Source organism: Neomonachus schauinslandi, chromosome 5 (genome assembly GCF_002201575.2).
Source record: "Neomonachus schauinslandi chromosome 5, ASM220157v2, whole genome shotgun sequence".
Lineage (NCBI taxonomy): Eukaryota > Metazoa > Chordata > Mammalia > Carnivora > Phocidae > Neomonachus > Neomonachus schauinslandi.
In genome coordinates this window covers 166,034,419-166,062,209 of record NC_058407.1, presented here as the reverse complement: position 1 = coordinate 166,062,209, position 27,791 = coordinate 166,034,419, and the positions used below count along the sequence as shown (strand labels likewise).

At 51.2% G+C, this 27,791-nt stretch overlaps 1 protein-coding gene across 2 annotated transcripts; it reads left to right on the top strand.

The window, feature by feature from the left end:
* On the top strand, nt 1-27,680 carry RCC1L (RCC1 like). Of its 2 annotated transcripts, none has more exons than XM_021700421.2 (11): nt 1-370; nt 5,334-5,463; nt 8,966-9,094; nt 10,172-10,238; nt 11,277-11,328; nt 12,101-12,185; nt 13,995-14,176; nt 17,814-17,901; nt 19,010-19,183; nt 21,041-21,126; nt 26,647-27,680. In XM_021700421.2, the coding sequence occupies exons 1-11, from the start codon at nt 50-52 to the stop codon at nt 26,722-26,724; spliced, it is 1,392 nt and encodes a 463-aa protein (XP_021556096.1). In that variant the 5' UTR covers nt 1-49; the 3' UTR covers nt 26,725-27,680. The 2 variants fall into 2 exon arrangements, with proteins under 2 accessions (XP_021556096.1, XP_044771065.1); XM_044915130.1 differs by lacking the exon at nt 1-370 and adding an exon at nt 2,631-2,657 and having other exon boundaries at nt 26,647-27,677.
* The last annotated feature ends 111 nt before the right edge of the window (nt 27,681-27,791 follow it).

Below are 27,791 nucleotides of genomic sequence, written 5' to 3'. Positions count from 1 at the left end.
GTCACCCAAGATGGCGGCGTCCAGGAGGCGCTGAGGCGTGGAGCGGAGGATGGCGCTGGCGGCGCTGGCGGCCGGGGCTCGGCTGGGGCGGCAGCTGAGCGGGCCGGGCCCAGGGCTGAGGCCGGGGCGAGGGCACCGGACGGCGGCCGGGCGCTCGCGGAGCTTGCGCGAGGCGGACGCACCCGTGTTCCAGTACGTGGGCGAGCGGGCTGCCCGTGCCGACCGCATCTTCGTGTGGGGCTTCAGCTTCTCCGGGGCGCTGGGCGTGCCCACCTTCGTGCTGCCCAGCGCTGGGCCCAAGCACCGCGCCGGCTCGCGGCCGCCCCGCAGGATCCAGCCCGTGCCCTACCGCCTGGAGCTGGACCAGAAGGTGCGGGCCGGGGCTCTGTCCCTCCGTCGCACCCTCCGGCCTCCGCCACTGCTCCCCGAGGCCCTCTGCGAGAAGTTGGGAGGCTGGGTGGTCCAATGTCGGGGAGGAGGACCCTCGAGCGGGCTGCAGGCCCGGGAGGGGAGGGCGTTAGGGCGCTGCTCGCATTTAACGAGTGGCCGAAACGTGCCCCTGTCGGCCCAGACAGGCGTCATTCGCACGTCACCCCCGGAGTCGGGGGTTATCACCACAGTCGCAGTTTAATTTCGTTGTGGTTACAGAATATACTTTCTTTAATTTCAGCCCTTTTAAATGTATTGAGACTTTGTCTTATAGGCCAGCATATGGTCTTCTCTGGACAATGTTCCATGTGTGCTTGAAAGGGATGTGTATTCTGCTGTTGTCTGGGCGGAGATGATGTCAGGTCAAGTTAGTAACTTCTTGGTGGACCTATTATTTGCTCCAACTGCTGTCCACCACCTCAGGCAGCTGCAGTGTTCATCGTTAGCTGCTGATTGTTTTCAGCAAATATCCCTGGGGGAAAAAGGCTGTTTGCCCTGCGTGGTATCTGGGTCAGGTCAAATAAATAGAGCCTTGTGCATGGGGTCTTCCAGGGAACCACCAGACAGATCAGATGAGAATGCTCTGGGAATGGAGCTTTGAAGTTCCTCCGCACCCTTTCTGCCTCTTCCAGTGGCTGCTAGACTGCCCGTTTTCACTGTGGTTGTGAGCTGTTGCCTTTCAGAGCTACTGCAGAGCTGAGCAGAGGTGGATGGGAATAGGTCAAGTTGAAATGCTGCAAAGCTTGCTGTTCTTACTGAGACTCAGCTGCTTTTCTCGAGTAAACATTCCCTAGATTGTTTTAAGGTCTTTGGTTGATTTCCAGAGTTCTGAAAAAAATGATTCTGACGTTGGCCAGTGTTCTCTTAGCTCCACCATTTTCACTGATATCACTCAATCCATGTCCTTTTTTTTTTTTTTTAGATTTTATTTATTTATTTGACAGAGAGAGACACAGCGAGAGAGGGAACACAAGCAGGGGGAGTGGGAGAGGGAGAAGCAGGCTTCCCACTGAGCAGGGAGCCCGATGCAGGGCTCGATCCCAGGACCCTGGGATCATGACCTGAGCCGAAGGCAGACGCTTAACGACTGAGCCACCCAGGCGCCCCAATCCATGTCCTTTTAATGTCATTACTGATATGGTTGGATCACATCTGCCATCTTGCTATTTATTTCTTTAGGTCTTTGGTTTCTCTGTTCGTCCTTTGCTGCCTTCTTTTGTGTTAAATAGGTATTTTGGGGTACCTTTTAAATTCCTTTGTTGGGTGTTTTGCCCTATATTTGAGGTTTTTCTTGGGATTACAATATGTATCTTAATTTAGCACAGTGTTAGGTTATTAGTGACTTAATTCTGGAAACAAAAACAAAAACAAACTATAGCAACTTTGTTCCAACAAAGCTCCAGTTCCTCCTCTCTCCCTTGTGGGGTTATTGTGATATATATTTACATTTTAAGCCCAGTAATACAACTTTATAGTTATTATTTTATGCAGTTATCTTTTGAATCATTTAAGAGACAAAAAGACAAAAGATATTCATGCAGTGTTTTCTAGTTACCTTTATAATTACTTTAGCTGGTGCTCTTCATTTCTTCTGATTTTTTTTTCTTTTTTTGTTACCATTTCCTGTCATTTCCTTTCAGCTTGAAGGACTCCTTCAGTACTTGTCAAGGCAGGTTTGCTGAATTCTTTGTTTGGGAAGGTCTTTATTTCTTTTCTTTTTTTTTTTTTTTTTAAGATTTTATTTATTTATTTGACAGAGAGAGAGAACAAGTAGGCAGAGAGGCAGGCAGAGGGAGCAGGGAGCCCGATGCGGGGCTTGATCCCAGGACCCTGGGATCATGACCTGAGCCGAAGGCAGCCGCTTAACTGACTGAGCCACCCAGGTGCCCCTGGGAAGGTCTTTATTTAAGGATAGCTTTGCTGCTTACAGAATTATAAATTTTTTTTTTTTAAGATTTTATTTATTTTGACAGACAGAGAGGCACAGCGAGAGAAGGAACACAAGCAGGGGGAGTGGGAGAGGGAGAAGCAGGCACCTGGCTGAGCAGGGAGCCCGATGCGGGGCTCGATCCCAGGACCCTGGGATCATGACCTGAGCCGAAGGCAGACGCTTAACGACAGAGCCACCCAGGCGCCTCGCTGCTTACAGAATTAATTCTTGGTGGACAGTTTTTATCTTTTCAGCACTTTGAATATGTCATTCTGGTTTCTGGTCTCCCTTGTTTCTGGTAAGAACTTAGCTATTAATCTTATTGTTGTTCTCTTGTCCTTGATGAGTCCATTTTCTTTTGATACTTTCAAGATTTTTCTCCTTCCGAGATAGACGAGATCCGGCGCCTTCAGGCTGGTATGGCGATAGACTTGTTAACAGTTTAACTGTGACTTGTTGAGTAACTTTGATCTGTAGATTTATGTTTTTCATAAAATTTGGTAAGTTTTCTGTCATTATTTTAAGCATTTTTTTCTGTCCTTTCTCTCTTGCCCTCCGGGGGTTCTCATTACATAGATGTTGATACACTTGATGTTGTCTCATAGGTCATAGGTCTCTGAGTCACTGTTCTTTTTTTTTTATCATGATCTTCAGAATGAATAATCTCAGTTGATATTTCTTCAGGTTAACTGCTTCTTTCTTCTGTCATCTCAAATTTGCTTCTGAGCCTGTTAGTGAATTCTTTATTTTGGTTACTGTATTTTACAACTCTAGAAATTCCATTTAGCTTTTTAATGTTTTTATTTCTGTATTCAAATTCCATAGTTGTGAAGACATTGTCGTCATATTTTCCTTTAGGTCTCTATAAATTTTATATTTTAAAGATTTTATTAATTATTTATATTGAGTAATCTCTACCCCCAACGTGGGGCTCGAACTCACAACCCTGAGATCAAGAATTGCATGCTCTACGGACTGAGCCAGCCAGGCATTCCTTCTTTGAGTTTTTTAAACATAGCTTTATTTTTTATTTATTTTATTTTATTTATTTATTTTTGAAGATTTTATTTATTTGTCAGAGAGCGAGCACAAGCAGGGGGAGTGGCAGGCAGAGGGAGGAGCAGGCTCCCAGCTGAGCAGGGAGCCCAACTCGGGACTCAATCCCCAGACCCTGGGATCAAGCCCTGCATCGGGCTCCCTGCTCTGCAGGAAGCCTGCTTCTCCCTCTCCCGCTCCCCCTGCTTGTGTTCCTGCTCTCACTGTGTATCTCTCTGTCAAATAAATAAATAAAATCTTTAAAAAAAATATTCTTTGAACAATAGTTTATTGAAGTCTTTAATAAATCCGACATCTGGGTCCACTTAATGTCAGTTTCTGTTGGCTGCTTTTGTCCCTTCAGTGTAGGTCACACTTTCTTGTTTCTTTGCATGTCTTGTACTTTTTGGTTGAAAACTGGACTTTTTGGTGATATTTTATAGTTTTGGAATCATATTTTTCCCTTGAGGTTTTTTTGTTTGTTGGTTTTTTCTTTTCTTTTTTTTTTTTTTAGTAACTTTTGTGGACTTCACGTATAGAATCAGACTTCCATGCTGTGCATGGCCACTGATACCTTTGTTCAAGTTATTGGTTTGTGTCGTTCCCCCCCCCCCCGCCCCCGCTCCCTTTCCTTAGCTTGGCTTCTTGAGTGTTGCCCTCTGTCTGCATACCTTTATGGTCAGCCAGTGATTTGGGTTTAAGCTTGTAAGGTTTCTGCTTTCTACCTTTGATTCTGTGTAAAGGTTGGGGACCACATTCAAAGATCACGCTGTTCTCAAGTCTCCTTCAGCTTTACTTGGTGCTGGGTCCTCAGGTCTCCCGTGTTCACTCACAGAGTTCCCCAATCAGCCGTGGATGTGTGCAGAGCCTTCTGTGGCAATTTTACTTCTAGGAGCTTTCCGTTACACTGCTGCCTGGTCTGCCTCTCCTCTTGCCCTGGTCAGGATTATAACCTCAGACTGGCCAAGTTGTGGATTTTCCTTGTTTGTTTCCTACTGAGTTCACTATGGGCATGAGTTTTCACCTTCTACCCCAAAGTAAGTGGCAACAAAGTTGATGGTTTTCATGGTCAACCCTGCCGTTTTAAAACATATGTGCTTGGGACGCTTGGGTGGCCCAGTTGTTTAAGCGTCTGCCTTCGGCTCAGGTCATGATGTCAGAGTCCTGGGATCGAGTCCCTGCTCCTTGGGAAGCCTGTTTCTCCCTCTGTCTGCTGCTTCCCCTGCTTGTGCTCTCTCTCTCTCTCTGACAAATAAATAAATAAAATCTTAAAAAGAAAAAAAAAAAACAAACCCCAAAACCCCACAAAAAACATATGTGCTGACTGAGTTGGAGTTGATGGAGCACCCCAGACGGGAAGTCTGCAGATTCCTGCTGTTGTTGCCTGAAGTTCTTGTTTCTTCTTCTTCCCCCCCCCTTTTTTTTTAAGTTTTATTTATTTAAGTAGTCTCTACATACAACGTGGGGCTCAAACTCACAACCCCGAGATTAAGAGTTGCAAGCTCTTCCGACTGAGCCAGCCAGGCTCCCCTCCCTGTTACCTGAAGTTCTAGCAGTCTTTTACAAATAAACTTTTCTCGGTTTATTTGCCTTTGATTTCTCCATCCCTGAAATGTTGTTTTTTTTTTTTTTTTAAGATTTTATTTATTTGAGGGGGAGAGAGAGAGAGAGACAGTGTGCGCATGCACACACACAAGTGGGGAGAGGGGAAGAGAGAGAGAGGGAGAAGCAGACTCCTTGCTGAGCAGGGAGCCTGACGCAGGGCTCGATCCCAGGATCCTGGGATCATGACCTGAGCCAAAAGCAGATGCTTAACTGACTGAGCCACCCAGGTGCCCCAATACTATGTGTTCTTTGATTGGGCAAACAGCCTGTCATTTATTGCGGAGAAAACTTGATATCACAAATCAATTCATGCTTTATGGGAACTCTTTTTCAGATTTCATCTGTTGCCTGTGGCTATGGATTCACACTGCTATCCTCTAAAACTAAGGATGTGACTAAAGTTTGGGGTATGGGGCTCAACAAAGATTCCCAGCTTGGATTTCAGAGGAGCCGCAAAGATAAAAGTGAGTGTGCTGATGTTGGCTTCTCTGTGCTGTGATTGGTATGAAGGAGTTCCCTTTTGTTTTCAAGAATATGGTGACATAAACCAGACTAGCAGAACAGAAGAGATGGAGTCTTACATGGATGTTATTTGGGACCATCTGGAATAGATTGTTTGTCAGCCTCTTTGGTAATAACACTAAACCTTTAGGCAAAAGAGCCTTTGCTGATAAGTAAAAATGTTTCTCTTATTGTGCCTGACTTATAAACTTTTTTTTAAAGATGTTATTTATTTATTTGTTTGAGAGAGAGGGAGAGTGTGTGTGTGTGTGTGTGTGTGTGCGCGCGGAGAGAGAGGGAGAGAGAAAACCCCAAAGCAGACTCCGCACTGAGCATGGAGCCTGATGTGGGGCACGATCCCAGGACTCTGAGATCATAACCCAAACTGAAATCAAGAGTTGGATGCTTAACTGTCCAAGCCACCCAGGCACCTCGCCTGATTTATAAATTAAACTTTATCATAGATAGATATGCAAAAGAAAAAATGTAGTGTATATGGGGTTTGGTCCTATCTGTAGTTTCAGGCATCCATTGGGGATCTTGGAATGTATCCCACATGGATAAGGGGGGATGGCTGTACTGGACAGTATCTTTACTGTCTGGATAAACCTTTTCATTTTTTTTCTTGTTTCCTTATTCATATGCAAATACATTTTTGCACAGTTTTGATCAGTGTGTATTTTCTGCTGACCTTGCCCTATAGAGGAGGACCGTTCTTCAGTCAAGCGTATACGAGTAGCTGTGCTCCCCTGCGAGAACCTCCAAACAAGCTCTCAAAATTCTTTTATAAGTCAGTACTGAAGTCTCTTAGCTCTAAGATGCCACATTGCATTTGTTATACCTTTCATTGGGAGGATGTTTAGGCATACACAGAAATGGACAGAGTCGTGTAAGGCATGCCAGTGTCAGTTACCAACTCAGCCAGTTTGGTTTTGTTCATTTCCTGTACCTTCCCCTCAATAATTTTAAGCAACTCCCAGCATTATTAATTTCATTAGTAAATATTTCAGTACGTATCTAAAAAAAAAAATAAGGACCTTGGGGCGCCTGGGTGGCTCAGTTGGTTAAGCGTCTGCCTTTGGCTCAGGTCATGGCCCCAGGGTCCTGGGATCAAGTCTGCATCAGGCTCTCTGCTCCGTAGGGAGCCTGCTTCTCCCTCTCCCTCTGCCTGCCACTCTGCCTACTTGTGCTCTTTCTCTCTCAAATAAATAAAGAAAATTAAAAAAAAAAATAAGGACCTTAAAAAAAAAGTAAATGCAACATCATTTCACACCTAAAAATAATGAACAATATAATCCCTCTATGTTACCCAATATCCAGTCAGTGGTCAAATTGTCAGTTATCTCATAAATTTCATTAGATTTTTATTTTATTTTATTTTTATTTAATTTTACTTTTTTTTAAGATTTTTATTTTTTTGAGAGAGAGAGAATGAGAGACAGAGAGCATGAGGGGGAGGAGGGTCAGAGGGAAAAGCAGACTCCCTGCCGAGCAGGGAGCCCAACGCGGGACTTGATCCCAGGATCCTGGGATCATGACCTTAGCCGAAGGCAGTTGCATAACCAACTGAGCCACCCAGGTGCCCTAGATTTTTATTTTATTTTTTAAAAATTCGTTTGAATCAGTATCCAGATAAGGTCGAGACGTTGCAATCAGTTGATAAAATTTTTATTTTTATTTTATTTATTTATTATTATTATTTTTTAAGATTTTATTTGACAGAGAGAGACACAGTGAGAGAGGGAACACAAGCAGGGGGAATGGGAGAGGGAGAAGCAGGCCTCCTGTGGAGCAGGGAACCCGATGCGGGGCTCGATCCCAGGACTCTGGGATCGTGACCTGAGCCGAAGGCAGACGCCCAATGACTGAGCCACCAAGGCACCCCTTTATTTTTTATTTTTTTTAAAGTAGGTTCCGCACCCAACGTGGGGTTTGAACTCAGGACCCTGAGATCAAGAGTCCCATGCTCTACCGACTGGGCCAGCCAGGCACCCCAGTTGCTAAGACTTTTAAAAGTCTTTTAAGTCTATTTAATCTTTTTTTTTTGAAGCTTATTTACTGAAAAAATTATATTGGCAACCAACTCAGCCAACTGTATTTGTGAAACAAAGAAATAAAGGCTTACTTTTTTTTAAAAAAAAAAAAAAGGGAAGAAAAGAGAAGAGGGACGCCTGGCTGGTTCAGTTGGTGAAGTGTGCGACTCTTGATTTCGGGGTTGTGGGTTCGAGCCCTACAGTGGGTGTAGAGATTACTTAAAGATAAAATCTTTAAAAAACTAAAAAAAAAAAAAAAAAAATCACACTGTTTATCCTATAGAATTCTCCAGTCTGGAGTTTGCTGTGGTTCTGTTTAAGCTCCTGATAGCTGTATTTACAGCCAGGTTCCCCTTAAGTGATACATATTTACTGCTTCCCAGGCCCTTAGGGGTCTATGCAGATAGTAACAGGAGATGTGTACGCTAACACTGTCTGTAGAGTGACTTCTAAGAAACTTTCCCCTTACTTAAAAATCAAAATTTTCAGGGGCGCTTGGGTGGCTCGGTTGGTAGAGTGTGCAACTCCAGGATCTCAGGGTCATGAGTTTGAGCCCCACGTTGGGTGTAGAGCTTACTGTAATTAATTAACAAATTCATTAAGAAAAGTTTAATTTTAAAGATTTTATTTTATTTTCAAAGTAATCTCTATATTCAACATGGGGCTCGAGCTCACGAGCCTGAGATCAAGAGTCTCATGCTCTACCGACCGAGCCAGCCAGGTGCCCCTAAAATTTTCTTTTTTGACTAGAGAGCTTATTTGCATACTTCAGAATCCTACAGGTGCAGTAGAGTATATGGTGAAAAGGCTGCTTTCTGCCTCTGTCCTCCCAGCCGCACAGTTTTTCTCCCTGAAGACAACCTGTGTTAACAGTTTCCAGTTTCTCCTTCTGGAGAGATGTAATGTGTATGCAAGCAGATGCTTCTACATATTCTTTTCCCCACTTTTTTTTTTTTTTTAAAGATTTTATTTATTTATTAGAGAGAGAGAGAGCATGAGAGGGGGGAGGGTCAGAGGGAGAAGCAGACTCCCTGCCGAGCAGGGAGCCCGATGCGGGACTCGATCCCGGGACTCCAGGATCATGACCTGAGCCGAAGGCAGTCGCTTAACCAACTGAGCCACCCAGGCGCCCTTTTCCCCACTTTTTAATACAAGCGGTATCGTTACCGGTTAGTGGGTCTTACAGGAGGAAAATGCCTTCATTCTCCTTAGATGCAAATGGTGTTAATTGACACGGGAAGGCTCATTGGAGCCAGTGGGGTGCAGCGGGTCCGGACCTGGGGCCTGGGGCTCTCGTCTTAGCTCTGCCACTAGCTTATGTGCCTTGATGAGTCACTCTGATCTGTGACTGTGGGGCGGTGTGGGGGTCGGACAGCATGATGCTGTGACTCTCCGTCTGTGTGACGCGCCGTGAACCTGAGCGTTCTTTCAGCCAGGGGATACGAGTATGTTCTGGAGCCCTCGCCCGTCCCACTGCCTCTGGACAGACCTCAGGAGACCCAGGTGCTGCAGGTCTCCTGTGGCAGAGCCCACTCTCTCATCCTGACAGACCGTGAAGGAGGTGAGTTGGCCTGTTCCAGGTTCACGGAGGGTGGGGGGGACCCCTTGGCCTTGGCTTGAAGCTGGTTCGTTTGATGGAACCACATGTAGTTAGCGAGGCTCCTGGCATTTCCCGAGCAAATCAGGAGGATGGCTCAAGATCACCACATTGGGCAGATCCTGCCAGCTCTTTTATGTTCTCTGCTCTCTGCGATTCTTCGAAAACCTCAGGTATTTATAAATGTGACAGTGCGCACCAGGTCGCCTTAGCAAGGCCTCCCACCCACTTGCTTTGCCGTGAAGTCACTGAGCCGGGCTGTGCGTGTAGACGGTGTTTTGTGTTGTGAAAGGAGCCTGTTTGCTAGCACTTTTTCAGCTGTTGGGCTTTCAGAGTCCACATAACACGGACTCTCCCGAAGAGTGATTGTTTCCAGGGAAAGGCCCTCTTGACTAAATGTTTCCAATTTCATTTTCTGGCTAAGTGTGCTTTGTGGGAAAAGGCAAAGGTGGTGTTCAGGAACTCTTTCAAGAGCAGCTTTGGCAGGGCGCCTGGGTGGCTCAGTCGTTAAGCGTCTGCCTTCGGCTCGGGTCATGATCCCAGGGTCCTGGGATCGAGCCCTGCGTCGGGCTCCCTGCTCGGCGGGAAGCTGCTTCTCCCTCTCCCTCTGCCCCTGCTTGCGTTCCCTCTCTCGCTGTGTCTCTCTCTGTCAAATAAATAAATAAAATCTTTAAAAAAAAAAAAAAAGAGAGTACCTTTGGCATGGAGGGCAACTTGCCCTCTGGTGACAGGTCCAGGGAGTGGGGGTGCTGGGGCCTTCCCCAGGGGGTGCTTGGCTTGGAACGTGGCATTTGTGAGAGGTGGAACAAGGACCTGCAGGGGAAGGCAGAGGGGACCGTCAAGGTGGCCCAGGCTGTTGCTGCAGGGCCAGGCCCCAGCACGCCTGTGGGTGTGTCTGCAAAGGCTGGGGGTGTCAGGGAAACCGGGCGCTTAGGGTGAGTGGTTGGACTAAGACCACTTCTGAGACCCCCTTGCAAGGCCTCACATTCTGGGATCCCATGAACCTGCAGAGCTGATTTCACTGGTGGTGTTACTCTTCAGTCTTCAGCATGGGAAACAATTCTTACGGGCAGTGCGGAAGAAACGTGGTCGAAAATGAAATTTACAGGTGAGTTCCCCAAAGGACTTCCCCAAATCGTGTTAAGCATTTAACATTTCTTGTGTGGTTACTAAGTGATAGACCCACAGAGCAGGAAATGGCACTCTTCCCCCTGCTTGAGAGGGGCGGTGAGAAGTCACTGGAAAGCTGTGGAGGGTATTGTTCCATTGCGGGTTGAGCTCCATATGGTAGCTTGGTGGAAGGGAGGGAGGTCGGGTGTTGATTATGGTGTGTAGAACTTCTTTTGAATTAGTTTTTTATTTTTACCAATTTGATTAACTTTAAAAATTCTCTGTTCCATTCTTATTTATTTCAGTCTTTTTTTTTTCCCCAAGATTTTATTTTTAAGTAATCTCTACACCCAACGTGCGGCTCAGACTCAGCCCCGAAATCAAGAGTCACACGCTCTACCCATTGAGCCAGACCCTTATTTATTTTGGTCTTTAAAAATTCCCCTCTCCTTCCTCACATTATGCTGTTGGGTCTAAATACAAGTCTCACCTCTGACAGCATATTAAAATCACCAAAGGTGGGGGACACCTGGATGGCTCGGTCTGTTAAGCATCTGCCTTTGGCTCAGGTCATGATCCCAGGGTCCTGGGATCAAGGCCTACATCGGGCTCCCTGCTCAGTGGGAACCTGCTTCTCCCTCTGCCGCTCCCCCTGCTTGTGCACTCTCTCTCTGTCTCTCTGACAAATAAATAAATAAAATCTTAAAAAAAAGAAATCACCCAAGGCGGTGGGGGGGGCACCTGGTTGGCTCAGTCCGTAGAGCATGCGACTCTTGATCTTGGGGTTGTGAGTTTGAGCCCCACATTGGGCATGGAGCCTATTTAAAAAAAAAAAAATCACCAAAGGGTTGTTGTTTTGTTTTGCTCTCATGCCTAGGCCTACCTCTGCCCTATATTTGACTTTGAGAGTTTCCCTAACAGTTAACTGTGTGCATGTGGGGTCCGTCAGTTAGGGGTGATGGGCGGGGGCAGAACTACACAGTGCTTTTACCTTGACCATATCTCTTGCTTCTCCCTAAATTGCTCCTGGCTTCAGCGAAAGTCACAAAGTCAACAGAATGCAGGACTTCGATGGGCAGGTGGTCCAGGTAAGAGGCACATGCTGAGAGCCACTCATCTAGCCCTTGGGGGTGCCTTTGCAGGGGTGAAAGGTGGGGGGGGGTGGGATGATGGCAAATTGGTTAGGGCAATTATCTCAATTAATAAACTATTTTAGTAAAAATTATTGCCTGCCTCCTGTAGGTCAGGAGGGTATTGGTTTCCACTAGGTTATGGGGGTACAGAGTTTAATAAGGTTTGGGGGGCTAACACTCTAAGGGGGTGGCACAGGTTAAGCTAGCTGTGTGTGTCCCAGGCTGTCCATATCTTGCTCGGTGCAGAGCCTGGCACATGGTCAGTACTTACAATAAATACTTAAATACATAAGCGGATGCTTACAGGAAGGGCCCTGAGAGCACAGAAGGAGAATTGTTAAGTCTCCCAGGGGTGGAGTGGGAGGGGGAGAAGGCATCGTGGGAGATGGCAGAGGCGTGTATCAGATAGACCAGGGCTGGGTGGTAGGAAAGGTGTTATGGTAGAAGGAGGCGGCAGCCTGAGAGCTTGGAAGGGAAGATGGGGAGCTAGTGACAAAGATCGGAGGCCACTAGGGAGGCTGAGGAGGGGAACGGGGAGGAGTGAGGCTTATGGAGGAGGGGACTGAGCAAGAATAAGATGTGGAGGCCGTGCGGGGCAGCCTGTTGGGCCCGGCTGGCTCGCCGCTCAGGAGTGGTAGGGAATGTGGGGAGCTTTGGATCCATCGATCGACCAGGACACTGGGCTTCCAAGGATTTCTCTTTAGCCTCACCGCTGTTTGTCTGACAGGTGGTTTGTGGCCAGGACCATAGCCTGTTCCTGACAGACAAAGGAGAAGTCTACTCTTGTGGCTGGGGCGCTGACGGGCAAACAGGTAGTGGGCCCTTCCCCCCGGGGATGGTGCACTAGAGAGCTGTGAGCTGTAGGGTGAAAAGTGAAAGCCCCACTTGCTGGAGATGACCATGGTTGACAGTTTCCCAGTGCCATTCCAGAAACTAGCTATCACAGGTGACACTTCCTGTGGCCTCCCTGCCCTTCCTTGCTGGGCTTGGCGTCCAGCCGTGCAGGCCCCCTGCAGTCACTTCCTGGAGCCGGCCTCCTCTTATAGCCAGAGGGCCTTGACACAAGCCGACCTTGCCTGGAATGCCTGTCTTCACTCTCCTTTTCATCCGTTAGGCCTCATCTTGGGTGTCCATCTCTTCCGGGAAGTCTTTCTGGGCCATCCTTCCTAAAATGATTGTCCTCCTCCCTTGCAGATTCTATCTCAGTATCCTGTTCCTTTCTTTTGTAATCCTTCCCAATTTGAGTTATTAAGAAAAACAAAACAAAACAAAACCAAAAACAACAAACCAAACTTTTTTTTTTAAGATTTTATTTATTTGTTAGAGAGAGAGAGAGAGAGAGAGCGCACAAGCGGGGGGGAGGGGCAGGCAGCGGGAGAAGCAGGCTCACTGCTGAGTGGGGAGCCCGATGCGGGACTTAGTCCCAGGACCCTGGGATCATGACCTGAGCCCAAGGCAGACGCTTAACCGACTGAGCCACCCAGGCGTCCCTGAGAGTGACCATCTTTTTATAAGTTCACAGGCCTGGCTTATTTTCTGTCTTCCGAAACATGCACTCTGTTCTTTGCCCATTTGCTGACTTATTTATCTTTTTCCTGTTGATTTTTAGGCATTTTTTATCCTGTCCCTGTATTTTTTGTGATTCTAGTGTCACACGTGTTTTTTCCCAGAGTGGGGCTTGCCTTTTTGTCCATCCGCTTCAGTTTTGAATTTTAACTGTATTTTTTTCATTGCTTATTGCTTCCTTTTCAGATTTACCTGGCCATTTTCGGTAGTCTCTTATTCCTGCTTTTGTTTCTTTAAACATTGCCCCCAGTTCTTTTTTTTATTTTGTTGGTTTGGTTTACTCTGACTCACAGGGGCGTCTTTCCTTGTGTGTTGAGTAACTTTTGACCGTGGGCTCCTATTTCGTTGAATTGAACTTGCGGAAACTGGAAGGGCCTAAATGGAGATGCTTTCCTCCAGAGGGGGTTCAGGTTGGCTTTTGCCTGTTGCTAAGGGGTGCTTCGAGTCTGACGTTGCCCCGGGTCCCATTGCGGAAGCCTGGTTTAAAGCAGGGAGTCGGGGGTGTGCGATCTGCCCTGGTCTCCTGTCCGGGGCTCCCCTTCTGTCACATGCGGATGGTGACATGTGTCCCGATAGCCTCTGGCCCACCCTGCCTTTTCCCCTGTTCACTGTCTACCACGCCAGTGAGCTAGTTTCGGCTTACTGTTATTTTGGGGGGTGTTGTGGGGGGTGGGATGGGCTCTGAGTGATTTCCTTTATTCTCTGGTAAGCCCAATGACAGTGCGTTGGAGATCACTTGTTGCAGCATTCCATGTGTGTATTCTCATAGGGTCCCCAGGCCTCATTGTGTCATGCTGTTCTGTCTCGTCAACGTTTCTAACTTGAATCAGACTTAGAAAGCCTCCAGGGTTTTAAAAATAAACGCTCACTCTTCTGTTCGTTCCTCCTCTGAGAGAGCGTGGAGAAGGAAGCCGTAGCGCGCGCAGAGGACCAGATCAGCCTTGCCGAGCTGCTCCTTGTAAAGTGTTTGACACTGTGCTCGGCACGTAGGAAGCCGGTGGAAGTGTCTGTTCGCAGAGTCAGTAGCTAGGAGTAATGCTTGGCTGTCGTGGCAGGTCTGGGTCACTACCGTATCACCAGCGTGCCCACCAAGCTGGCCGGGGACCTGGCTGGAGTGCATGTCGTGCAGGTGGCCACACACGGCGATTGCTGCCTGGCCGTGTCTGCTGAGGGCGGCCTCTTCGGTTGGGGGAACTCGGAGTACCTGCAGCTGGCCGCCGTCACCGACTCCACACAGGTACGGTCGCTCACAGCGCCGCCTGGGAGGTTTGGAATTACAGAGGGTTACGGGCGTTTATGAGGTTCTTCAGGGGCGCCTGGGCGGCTCGGTTGGTTGGGTGTCCGACTCTTGATTGCAGCTCATGTCCTGATCTCAGGGTCATGGGCCCCGTGCTCTGTCGGGAGTCTGCTGGAGATTCTTTCCCTCGCCCCCTGCCCCTTTCCTGCTTGTGTGCGTGTGCCCGTGCTCGCTCTCTTTCTCAAATAAATAAATCTTTAAAGAAAACAAAAGCCTCTTCAGCGAAGTGTGACGTGGGATGTGCAGTTTAGGCCCGATCACCTGTAAGACCGCCTCTTCCTGGCCAGCTTCTCAGAGTCTGGAACGAAAGCTGGGGGTCAAAGCCATGGTTATCCAGCCTCCAATGCGGTAGTCCTTAGAGCAGGCTGTTGGGTGCGCCTGTGCGCCCCGTCCCAGTCTGAAAGGGGTAGGAGCTCCCATGGTGTCCCCATGCGCTTCCTGTTGCCGTGTATATACCTGCCACACAGAGCGTGCAGGTCACAAGTGTGCACGTGCCCCCCCCCCCGCCCCCCAGGCAGCAGGACACGCACAGGACTTCAGGAACCGCTGCCTGTGGCCTGTCCCCACCGCCCCCGCCTTCTCACCGAAGGGAGCCAGCCTCCGTACAGTACAGCAGGGTTTAAGCATGAAGGGGAGTCACAGGTAAAAACAAAAAGTAGAGCTCACTGCATGATGAATCTCCATGTATCTCTCACCTGCGTTCAACAGTTCTCAACTAAGGGCCTATTTAAAAGAACAGACAAAACCAAACCCCACCCCCACTCAGAAACCCGAGACACAATTCACCATTTTCAAGTGTAGAATTTAGTGGTTTTTAGTGTAGTCTTGAGTTGTGCAGCCATCTAATTCCAGAACATTTTCTTTACCCTCCTTCCCCCCAAAAAAACAACCCTATACCCCTAATGGCCAGTTTTTGTTGCTATCTGCTTCTCTGCCCTGGATTTTTTTTTTTTAGAGAGAGAGAGAGCATGTGCAAGAGGGTGGGCAGGAGACAGGGAGAGAGAGAAAATCTCAAGCAGGCTCCTCGTGGAGTGTGGAGCCTGACGTGGGGCTCGATCCCAAGACCCTGAGATCACGATCTGAGCTGAAACCAAGAGTCGGACCTCAACCGACTGAGCCACCCAGGTGCCTCTGCCCTGGATTATTTTGCAGTAAATCCCAGACATCATATTTTATCCATAAAAGTTTCTATATGTCTCTCTAAAAGATCAGGACTATTTAAAAAATATACTTTATTCCTTAATACTATTAAACTTCTGACATATACAGAGGGTTTTAAATATGTATTTTTTTAAAGATTTATTTATTTATTTTAGAGAGAACACGAGGAGGGAGAGGGAGAGAGGGAATCTCAAGCAGATTCCTTGCTATGCACGGAGCCTGACACGGGGGTTCGACCCCAAGACCCTGAGATCACGACCTGAGCTGAAACTGAGAGTCGGTCGCTTAACTGACTGAGCCACCCAGGTGCCCCTGCCCTGGATTATTTTGCAGTAAATCCCAGACGTCATATTTTTTTTTTTTCTTTAAAGATTTTATTTATTTATTTGACAGAGATAAAGAGGGAACACAAGCAGGGGGAGTGGGAGAGGGAGAAGCAGGCTTTCTACCAAGCAGGGAGCCTGATGTGGGGCTCGAGCCCATGACCCTGGGGTCATGACCTCAGCCAACGGCAGATGCTTAACGACTGAACCACTCAGGCACCCCCAGATGTCATATTTTATCCATAAAAGTTTACATATGTCTCTCTAAAAGATAAGGACTAATTAAAAAATACACTTTATTCCTTAATACTATCAAATTTCTGACAACATACAGAAGGTTTTAAATATGTATTTTTTAAAGATTTATTCATTTGAGAGGGCAAGAGAGTGGGTGGGGGGCAGAGGGGGAAAGAGAGAGAGAATCTCAAGCAGACTCCCTGCTGTGCACGGAGCCTGACACGGGGCTCGATCCCAAGACCCTGAGATCACGACCTGAGCTGAAACCGAGAGTCGGTCGCTTAACTGACCGCATCACCCAGGCGCCCCTTAAATATGTATTAATAAAGAGATCAGCCCAGAGGGAAACTAAAGGTCAGTGAACAGGATGAGGAGAAGCATTCCCTGTGGTCCGGCCCGGTGGCTAGAAGCTGTGGCAGATACGGTTCTGAGCTTCCCAGTTAAGCCAAAGCAGAGAAGAAAACACGCCCATTTAAATGATTCATTGTTTCTATAAGATAAACAAATAACATGTTCAGGAAAATTGTTGCTCTTCCTGCTCCCAAGTCCTGAGAACCTGTCCCCCACAGCCTTCCTGTGGCGGACAGATCCGGGGTCATGGCACTGTTACCCCTGCATAACAGATGACCCCAGCACTTCGTGATTGCACCCAACACACATTTATTGTCTCACAGTTTCTGTGGGTCAGGAATCCAGGGGTCTCCAGATTTATTCCTCAGTAGAGGCACCAAGACCAAATCCCGCTGGAAAGCTGAGTTGGCCACACTTCATTCTGCAAACCCTTGACCCTCGTGTGTCTCGTTCTCGGCAGCAGATCTGGCCCGATTCATAGAGAAAACATATGCTATCAGATACGAGTGCCCTCAGTTTCCCACTCTGAGTCCTCTACCCTCCAGGCCTCCCCTGTGACGCGATTCTCCTCCCTACGTCCCGGGTCCCGTCTCCTCCCGCCCTCTCAGGAGCCCTCCTCCATCTGCTGGGCCTTCTTCCCCGCAGCTCCAACCTCTCCTTCTCCACTGGTCCCTCCCTGTCTGTCCTTCTACCCGACCCATGCGGCCTCCACCTGCAGACTCCCCGTGTGGACTTCCCGCTCTCCACCCAGACTACTCTTCGGGGGTCCACACGTCTATATCCCCAGACATTTCCACTCGGCTGTCTCTGGGCACAATGACTTGTGCATCACCCACACCCCAGTCTTCCACTGTGTCCTAGGTCCCCTCACGTGGCCTCTGGAAATCCTCCTCTTCTTAGTACCCCTGCTGGCTCCCCATTGTGCTCAGGAGAAAAACTAATTCCTTACCGGGGCCCACGACCTCCTGCCGACCTGGGCTCTATATCTCCCCTCAGGCTTCCACTTCAGCCTCTCTGACCTTGTTCAGGCCCCCTGAAGGCGGCCCGCTCACCCCTTGCCCCACGCACGGGCCAGCTCCACTCCTGGACATGCCCTCTCTCCCCTTGCCTGGTCACCCCTGCTCATCCTTGAGGTCCCAGGATAAAATGAAGCCTTCCAGGTCCTTCCCTGATGCTCCTCCCCGCAAACTAGATCAGGTTCCCCGACATTCACTCTCTGAGACCCTGGACTCTACTTCATTGCATTCAGTGCAAATTAATTTGGGGTTAATTTTGGCTGGCCTCTTACCTTTTCCACTGGACTCCGCTCTGAGAGAGGGACCAAGTCACTTCCTCCCTGTTGAATCCCAGCACCTGGTTAGATCTTTAGTGTGTCTTGGACGTTCAGGAAATACTTATAGATTGAGTCAGCGAACTGGGACTTCTCTACTTTGCACACGAGACAGAGCATTTCCGAGTTCTCGCTGGTTTGTCTTCCTAACAGTGTGGCTCTGGTTTGGATTCAGGTGAACGTCCCCCGGTGCTTGCCCTTCTCAGGAGTGGGGAAGGTGAAGCAGGCCGCGTGTGGTGGTACAGGATGTGCCGTGTTAAATGGTGAGACCCTCCTGCGGGCACTTTGTCGGGGAGCTCTATCTAGGTGGGTTGGGTGGGGCACGGCTCAGGGGCCACCGGAGTCTTGGCTGCAGCCCTCAGCCTGAGGGAGGGAAGGGAGCGTGGCTGTGGGAAGGCCTGGTTAGACTGGGCTCAGTTTCATAGACGGTGAGGGTGACGTTCTTGACAGAAGGATAGTAGCCATGATTCAGATGTAGACAAATAGACGGTGACCGGGTCGAGTCCTTCCAACCTCTGTAATAATAGCAGACCTCTGGGATCTGCTCCTGCCTCTCCCTTCGCCTGGGCCAGAGACTCAGCCCTGCCTTCCCCAGGGAGGCTGTGCCAGAAGAAAAGAGAGAAGGGCAGAGAGGAGAAGGGCCGTCGGGTGTGGATACCGAGGCCCATGGCCCTGGGACTACATGTCTGGCACCGCTGAGGAGCATTAAACCTATGACCAAAATACTCATTTCTGAGACTTTTAGGAATCTGGCCAGAGGTTGGTTGTGTACTTGGCTTGCTCTCACAATCGGTGTGAAACGCAGAACATCTGTTTGGGAAAAATCGTCCTTCTGAGCCTCCCCTGTGCTCGCCCGGCTGTTGGGTGACAGATGACCCGGGCCCGTCCCGGTTACGCTCCGGATGTGGGAAGTTTGTGTCCTGAGATGGGTTAGCTGGCTAGACGTCCACCACAGGCGAGAATTGGAAAGAGGAGAGAAGAAACATGATTTTATTTTTTTTATTTTTATTTTTTAAAGATTTTATTTATTTATTTGAGAGAGAGAGAATGAGAGACAGAGAGCATGAGAGGGAGGAGGGTCAGAGGGTGAAGCAGACTCCCTGCTGAGCAGGGAGCCCGATGCGGGACTCGATCCCGGGACTCCAGGATCATGACCTGAGCCGAAGGCAGTCGCTTAACCAACTGAGCCACCCAGGCGCCCAAGAAACATGATTTTAGATCTCTGTCCATGTGTTCTTGCCAAGCAAGGAGGGGGGAAAAAAAAACCCATCCGCATGGATACAGTGGATCTTGGTGGTGCGGTCTGAATTTCCAGTGAGGGCGGGCTGTGCTTGGTTCGCCTGACTGACCACTGTGTTTGCTCTAACACAGGAGAAGGACAGGTTTTCGTCTGGGGCTACGGAATTCTTGGGAAAGGACCGAACCTTGTGGAAAGTGCGCTTCCCGAGGTGATCCCGCCCACTCTCTTCGGCCTGACGGAGTTCAACCCGGAAGTCCACGTTTCCCTCATCCGATGTGGCCTCAGCCACTTTGCTGCCCTGACCAGTAAGTGGCCAAGCCCGAGCGACCCTGGGGGCTGGCAGAGCTTAGCTGTGTCAGGTGCAGCCGCAGCCTCGCGCTGCACTCTCCCTTCTCTGTGTGGACCCTTCCAGAGAGCGGCTAAGCCACGAGTTGCTTGGCCTTGAGGTCCTGTGATGTGCATCTTCTCTTCATCCTGGAGTCCTGTGTTTTTGGTTCATTTGGCTTGTGGTCAGGCTAACGGTAAAGCGAGTTTCCTCAAGAGGGCGCCAGTCGGTGGTAGGAGAGGGGTACCAGCAGACGGCCGCAGAGGGGTCTGGCGAATCCATGGTGGGTAACCAGGAGGTGATGTGTGGGACGGCAGGAGGCGGGTCTGGAAGCCCATCCTGTGGTTTCTCAGAGGCCAGTCTGCCCAAGTCCTCCAGAAGGATCAGAGGCCACGATGGAGGTTTTCGCAAAGCGTTGCCAGATTACAAAGCCATCAAATATCCCGTGACTCGCGGGCATCTGGCTGGCGTGTCCACTGTGTCTTACTCCACCTCGGTGAGCATTGCTGGTTCGGTTTGCCGCTCTGTCGCTGACTTAACAGTCAGATTGAACTAAATTCATTTCACGTTGTGATTCTCAAGTAAATTCGCGGTTTCCTTGCGATTAGAAAATCTTCTCATTTCATGGGAAGTAATTGTTTTCTTTTGAAACAGCTGGGCTGGGATGTTGAGTTTGGGTCGTTCTGAGTCAGAGGAGTTTTTTGAAGCTGTTTTGCTTGAGCCAATGAGAATCCGTATGGCCGAATTCTGGAGGCAACAAAGATCTATTTTCCAGGATATTTCTGGGCTTAAACTCTGCGCAGAGTCACATTTTTGGAAATCCATACGAAGTGTTCGACTGCGGTGGACTGTTTTCTGTTTGCTGTCATGCCTTGTGGCTGCTGTGGGTCCCATTGATTTTCCCCAGGACCCGGTGGCCACCCTCCACGTGCTGGTTACTGCCCCTTAGAAGGGGGAGTGCCAGAGCTGGGGTTTCTGCCCCGTCTGTGGGCCCAGCATTTGCATCCTGCCAGCTGGGGGTTGGCGTCGGTCGGTTTACCCTGAGGTCTGCTCACGTTTTTTTGCCGGGGGGGGGGGGCAGACTGAATTGTTCTGTCGAACAGATAAAATCTGAGGGGGGAGGACCGAGGAGGATGGTGAGATCAGAGGGCTGAGACTGCTCATAACAAAGGGGCTGTGGGTGGTGCCCTGCCAGGGCTGGGGGCCCGTCCTGCAGGTTGGCATTCCCAGGGCCCCCCCCTGCCTTCAGTCTGCTGGGCTGTCCTCCTCCCTTGTGGCACTTTTTACAATTTGTAAACATCCATTTTTACAGTGAGGTTTGCTCACGTGTCTGGGTCTTGCTCTGTGACTCGCCACAGCCCCATGAGGACAGGGACCGTGCGTGTTCAGTCGCTGCCCTGTCCCAGCTCCTGGCACATGGATGAAGACCTGGCCCACAGAGGCGCTGGTCACTGTATCTCTTGACCCAATGGTCCCAGGATACGGAAAGCAGACAAGGAATGACAGATCGTCCTGCTTCTCACCCGGTCAGGGTGTGACCTGGGCTCGAGAGGGGCTCAGCTGTCAGGCTTTGAGGAGGGGGTGTGCAGAAGGGGCGAGCAGAGCGGGCTGTGTGTGGAGCCGCCTGGCCCCAGAGCACCGCGCCTGCACCAGTCCCCCGCGTGACGGACGCAGCGTGCATCCATTCAAAGGAAAGCATTAAGGCCGGGTAGAAATTGAAATTGAACAGAGGGCCCTGTTGGTTCCTGGTTCTAGAAGGCCTGTTCTCATGACCCTCCTCCTGGAGACCTGCTCTTGGTCTAGCCCCAACCAAACTACCATTTTCCTTTCTTTGCAGACAAAGGAGAGCTGTTTGTGTGGGGCAAGAACATCCGAGGGTGCCTGGGCATCGGTCGCCTGGAAGACCAGTATTTCCCGTGGAGGGTAAGGCTGTGCAGGGCGGGCTTGAGGGCGCACCCGCTGCGCGGGGCTCCACCAGTGTGCAGCTGGGCCAGCGCCAGGGCTCTGGGAACGGCTCCCCCTCTCTGGTCCTGGCTGCCCCCTCCTGCCCTGCGGCTTCAGGGGAGGCCCCGTCATGGTGAGGAGCCCGAGCAGGCGCCCAGCTCATGGCTCACTGCCCTTAGCTCTGTCCCGGGGCCTGCTGAGCGAGCAGCCTGCCGGAGCGGGGAGCAGCCTGGCTGAGGGTTCCAGTCCCTCAGAGCCCTGGAAGAAGCCTTGTTACAGGCTGTCCGTGGGCACGTGGAGTGGGGAAACAGAGGCACGCCAGCGTCCCAGAGAGGAGCAGGCCATATGCAGGCCGGGCGCCGTGAGGCCCTGAGAGGGAGAGATTGGAAATGATGAAGTTGGTGTGCCAGGAGCTGTTTACAGAGGCCTGTGTGGAGGAATGTTTTACAGCGAAGTGAAAAGAGAGCAGGATGGGGTATTATGTTGAGTGAAATAAGTCAAACAGAGAAAGATATGTATCATATGACCTCACTGATAGGAGGAATTCTTAATCTCAGGAAACAAACTGAGGGTTGCTGGAGTGGGGGGTGGGGTGGGAAGGATGGGGTGACTGGGTGATAGACACTGGGGAGGGTATGTGCTCTGGTAAGCACTGTGAATTGTGCAAGGCTATTGAATCTCAGATCTGTACCTCTGAAACAAATAATGCAATCTATGTTAAGAAAAAAAAAAAAGAAGAAGAAGGTAGCAGGAGGAGAAGAATGAAGGGGGGGAAATCAGAGGGGTAGACGAACCATGAGAGACGATGGACTCTGAAAAACAAACTGAGGGTTCTAGAGGGGAGGGGGGTGGGAGGATGGGTTAGCCTGGTGATGGGTATTGAGGAGGGCACATTCTGCATGGAGCACTGGGTGTTATGCACAAACAATGAATCATGGAACACTTCATCTAAAACTAATGATGTAGTGTATGGGGATTAACATAAGAATAAATAAAAAAAAAGAGAGCAGGATGTTTAATATTTAGAGTGCCTTACCACAGCCACCAAAGTAAAAAAATAAAAGCTTTCCTTAGGGAGAGGATGCAATTATACAAAAAAAGGCTCATTTAAAAATTAAAGGGGAAAAAGGTTCTTTCCTAAATTGTAGTTTATCTTAGTATTGTTTATAAGTTCTCCTAAAACAAAACAAAACAAAAAGCTCTTCATATTTTTGCAAACGGAACATATGTACATGGTACAAGACGTATTATGAAAAATAAGTCTCTTATCTCTTGTCCCGGAGGCAGCCACTGGTACTGGTTTCTTATGTTTCCTTCCAGACGTAGTCTCTGCGTCGAGAGGCATGTGCATGCACGTGCTTAAGTATCTTCTTTGAAGGTTGGTTTTTAATAGCGTGTTTTGAAATCGTGTAAAGCATTTTTTTAAAACCTCATGTGAAAATGCAAAAGCAGTGTATAACTTAAATAAAATCAGGATTTGTCTGTCAAAAACTCGCTGTAAGACGTTTCAAGGCCTCCATATTTGGGGCGTTGTTTCCCTTGGCCGTGGGCTGTCCTGGTTCCTAGTGACCTCGGTAGGCCCTGACCCCTTTATAAAAACTGGAGGCGCCGTCTCTAAGAAAACAGGTCAGAATGGGGGGCTTTCTGTTTGCTGGAAAGAAATGGTTGTGCACCGGGGTTGGGCGCAGGCTGGTTGGTGCTCGCTCGCTAGTCCCCAGCCCGGGATCCCCCTTACAGGCGAGGAATGGGCGGCCGCTTGGTGGACAATGGGGGGCAGGGCAGGTGATGCGAGCGTTGATGGTGTGGAGACCCCGCTCGCTGTCGTGGTAGTTCCTCACTTCTCGCCGAGGAGAAGCTTGGCGAGCGGCAGAGCGGCTGGGTTTTGGATGCACGACCGCTGTGCCGGGTGTGGGGGGCTCCCCACCTGCTTCCCTTTCCCCCACATTACAGTGAAGATCACCCATGCAATAAGATTTGGAATCTGATCGCACTGTCCTGTCCAAATGGCCGGGGGTTGGTGCCTGCTGTGGGGCCGGAACCACCCGGGTGCCGAGGCCACTTGCTGTTCAGACCAGAGCCCCCCTCCGCGGACTCCTTACTCGCCAAGTGGCCCTCTGGGAATGTCGCTCCCTGTGCCCCTGCTGTCAGGGAGGGGACACCCCAGGCCGTGTCCCTGACAGCTGCTCCCCTTGGCACACTGGCTGAGCCCTCCGTGCTTGTGGGGTTGGGAGGACCAGCCGAGGAGAGCACCTTCCAGCGTGGTGCTGAGGACCTGGCCCTTGCCGTGCTCTGGGGGCCCGGAGCTGTCAGCCTGGGCTCTGGGGGATGGTGGTGGCCCGAACCGGGTTTGGGATCAGCGGGGTTGGATTCCTTAAAGATCAGATTCGTCTCATATTGGGTAGTGGGATCTTAGTCCATTCTATTCTTTTGCACTCTTTTTTTTTTAACGACAGGTGATTTTTATTCTTTAAAAATTTGTATTTTCTTATTAATCTTTGGTGGGAGAACTGTTACATCACTCTAAAAGTATTCCAAGAAGGGGGACAAAAAGAGTAAAGCCCTATTTGTAGCTCTTACAATGGCACTAACTAGTTCTTCCCAGAGCCCCAGAGCCCGGGCTGCTTTGAAGGTCTGAAGGCCCAGCGAGTGACACCTGCACCCCCACCCCCCGCCCCGACTCAAACCTCTCCTTCCAGAAGCTTTCCTGGAGGTTATCCTGCCGCACACTGACACAGAGCTCGGTGGGTCAGTGAGCTCTTCAAGGCCACTCATCCCGTAAGAGGCAGGGCCCAGAGTCAGACTCCGGTGTGTCTGACTTGACACTTCACCATGGTGCCCTCCCCTGCGAGGGCCCGGAGCTGGAGAATCAGGTCCCCAAGTGGTGGGGAGGAGGCGGGGACATGCCCCCCAGGTCTATACAGCGGCCCCCTCCGACCTACCTGGCGGCACTGCCGGATCAGGCCCCCGGGGCAAGCGTTTGAATGGCCTTCCCCCATCACCCACCCCTGTCTGAGGGTCAGCAGTGCTGTCCTGTGTGCTGGGCGCCTTGCTTTCCTTCCATCCTCAGGACAGCCTGCGAAGTGCCCCCCCGCCCCCCGGCCTGCAGCTGTGGTCGCTGACCTCAGGCATCGGCGGGGCTGCGCTGTCTCACGGCCACGTGGCAGGTGGGGCTGCGATGTGAACTTGGGGCTCTGCGTGCAGACTCTGCAGCCCCTCGCCGCACGCCCTCGGGTCGGACCGGCTTGGGTTGGGGCGCACGGGCTGGCAGGCCCTCTGGCTGCCCGGCCCCTTCCCACACGGCCCCGGGCCCCAGGCGGGGTGTCTCGGGGAGCAGATGTGTCGGGGCCGTGAAGGAACTTGCAGATGCAGCCAAGTCAGGGAGCCAGCCAGTTCAGGGCTCCTTCTCAGCCCCCCACCTTTCTCCTGGGGGCGTTTAAGACCTTGCCGTCATGAAGAGGGACATTCCTGATGCCGCTCAAACTTGTAAGAGTGTGTAAAGAATTCTTCAAGCTGGTCGTGGTGTGGTTTTTGGAACTGTTTCCCTCTGCAAGAATGTAGCGAGCGTAAATTGGTTTAGAAGAGACACTTCATTTCACCCGGACGAGGATGCGTCGCACCCATGGCCGAGCGCAGTGTCGCCTTGGACTCCGTTCAGAGACCGTCAGAGACCGAGAGCCCGCGTGCCGGGGGGAGCGGGGACCGCGGGGGCCGAGCGAGCTCCGAGGCCAGGCTCGGCCGCGACCATCCTCCCAGCCCGCCAACCAGGGCCAGGTGGTTACTCTGCTGGGGCTCTCATGGCCAGAGCACTCGGGGACGAGGACAGGGGTGCCTAAGTGCCGCAGCGTGGGGCCTGGGGAGCGCCGCGGGCAGCAGTCTCCCCAGGAAGGTCAAGATCGCGCGCTCTAATGGCCTGGGGAGGTTGCTAGGAGTTCACCTGGGCCCGTCACCACAGAGCAGTGCGTTTCCTGCTGCTTCCGTGGCCAGCCTGGAACGCTTCCTGCACCTCCAGGCCTTGGCGAGGAACCGGGGGCCACTGCTGCGCGTTTGTTCAGCGATTTCTGTGATAGGCGTCGCTAAGCACATTGGTTTAGGGACGGAGGGGCAGGCAGCACGGCTCGCTCGCCAGCATCCATTTGCCCGGTGGCCCAGAGCCCTTAACGGACTTGTCTCCCCGCGCTGCAGGCCCCGGGGTCTGGGGTCACCGCCGCCGTCTGTGGTGTTCAGGCCAGACCGTCTGGATGAGGCCCCCCCCCCGGCCCGCTCACTACGTCCACAGGCTGTGACAGATGCCCGTTCCAGCTCTCCCGCTGCCTGGCAGAGCAGGGCCACCAGGGGAGGGTGGCCGAGTTGGGATCTGCACGGACTGAACAGCAGTGTCAGCATCCTGAAAGGGTCCGAGTGCTTGGCCCGGCAGGATCAGTGACTTACAAGCTGCCCTCTGAGAAACACGGTTCTCGCCTGTGCTGCTGGTGCTTGCGTCAGGAACCTCGGGAGGGACAGCGGAAACCAGTTAGAAGGGGTTTCCAGTTCAGAGGGAAGGTGGGAATACAGGGGCAGATGCCGACGGTGGGGGGGTTAAAAGGTACCTAATACCAGGGCGCCTGCCCGGCTCAGTGGGCGGAGCGCGTGACTCTTGATCTCGGGGCTGTGAGTTCGAGCCCCACGGTGGGTGTAGAGATTACTTAAAAATAAAATCAGAAGAAAAAAAGGGATTTAATATCTTTTAATTGATGTAGCCATGAGAGGGTCTTACCTATTGAAAATAACGATAGTAATAGTCTAACCAGAGGAAGACAAGCACCCCTCCTCTGGAGAACCGGCCGGGCTCTGGGGACGTGGAAGTCCTGGTGTCGTGGGCACACCCGGGGCCGGCTGGGGCGGCCGTCTCCAGGGCCAGCCTGTTTGGCAGCGAGAGTCATTTTAAAGGCCGGCCGGAGCCTCTACATCGGCCTTAGGGCTGCTCCCATGGGTGGGCGCTGTTGGCAGGACTGCCCGCAGGGCCTGTGGCCCCCTCTGCGACACAGTAGACCTCCCTCCTCGAGGGTGCACATCGTTCGGGAAACAGCCGGCCCGGAGCTGAGGCTGATGGCGCACGCGGCTGAAGGTGCCGGCCGGGGGCCTCCTTCCCAGAGCAGGGGTTTCTTGCGTTCCAGGCAGCCCTGGGGGTGACCCCGAGGAAAGGTCACTGAGCTCCTGCCTTGGGAGCAGGTGTTGACCTCTGGCGGGGTCGTGCACAGGGGGGAGTAGCCTCTGGGGGAGCTGCAGACTCCAGCAGCCTCTCCAATGGGTGGGTAGGAAGAGTCATGTCTGCCATTGGCTGGGTGGGATGCTGGGGTGACTGTTTGCGTGCTCATTGGAACTGCCCTGCCGGCTGGGTGGAAGCATCCCCATTTCTGGGGGAGGTTAAGTCACCCACCAAGAGGCAGAGCCAGGCTCAGGCCCAGGTTGGGCCTCCTCCAAACCATGTCCCCTCACGCTGTGCTGGGTCTTGTTTTGCAGGTGACCATGCCTGGGGAGCCCGTGGATGTGGCGTGTGGTGTGGATCACATGGTGACTCTGGCCAAGTCTTTCGTCTGAAGCCCCTCCCTGACCCGCTTGAGCCCGGAACCCGGCCTCAGAACCACTGGGACTGCTTGGCAGAGGCCCCCGGCAGGGCTCTTGCTGGGGGTCAGAGAGGATCCGGGCCCTTGGTGACGCGTGATGCTCTCTGTCAGTGCCCTTAGCAAGAACGGAAGGGAAGTCCCGGGACTCAGGGCCCCTCTCCGGCTGAGGGTGAGACCTGCTGCATTCACCACGGGATGGCTGTCCTCATCAGGCCAAGCACCAGTGAGAGGGATCCCTATTACTGACCCGAGCAGCTGGTCTCGGGGAAGCTTAGCTCTCCGGCATGCCATTTTGTTTGTTCTTAAAGGTGGCCCGACGGACTCTAGTGGCCGGGTGGGCTTCTGTAAGCCTCCGACCACAGCAGAGCTCATGGTGGGCGTGTGGGCATCAGGGCGAGCCCCAGCCTGACTGAGGGAGCCAGGCTGAAAAGCCCCTGCAGGAGTTAGAGCGAGGCCAGGTTCTTGTGCACCGAACACCCCCCGCAAAAGCTTGGCTGGAGGGCCAGCGTCGGAGAAGAGATTGAGAAATTGTGGAAAACAATTTGAGGTAGTAACATAAACTTGGCCTTCTGTTTAAAAACGTCTTTGAAAAATCTCTTTTAGAATAAAGTCTATTTTCTGCCTTTTTATTTTTGAGCACTGAAGAGGTCTTTTTTTTTTTAATCTTACTTGATCATTTAGAGATTGGCTTGCAAAAACAAGGCTTTTGATAAAGAGGCAGCTAGAAGCCAGTGACAGATACTCAGAAGACAGTCCTGCTTGAAAACGGTTTGTCTTCACAGTCTCTCTCCTCCCACGGTTCAGTTGGGAGAAAATAACGAAGTCTAAAAATAAACTGGTAATCATGTCACCCACCGGGATCTCACTCCCTGGCTGCACCCCCTGTCTCTGCTTCATTCACTCAACAGATACTCTGTGCCCCCCCCCCCCCACCGCCCCGTGCCAGCTACTGTGGATCACACTGGGTCACTCGGGGACGACACCCCCGTCAGCAGGTCCCACGAAGCTTACGTTCTAGGAGGCAAAACACAACCGACAAGC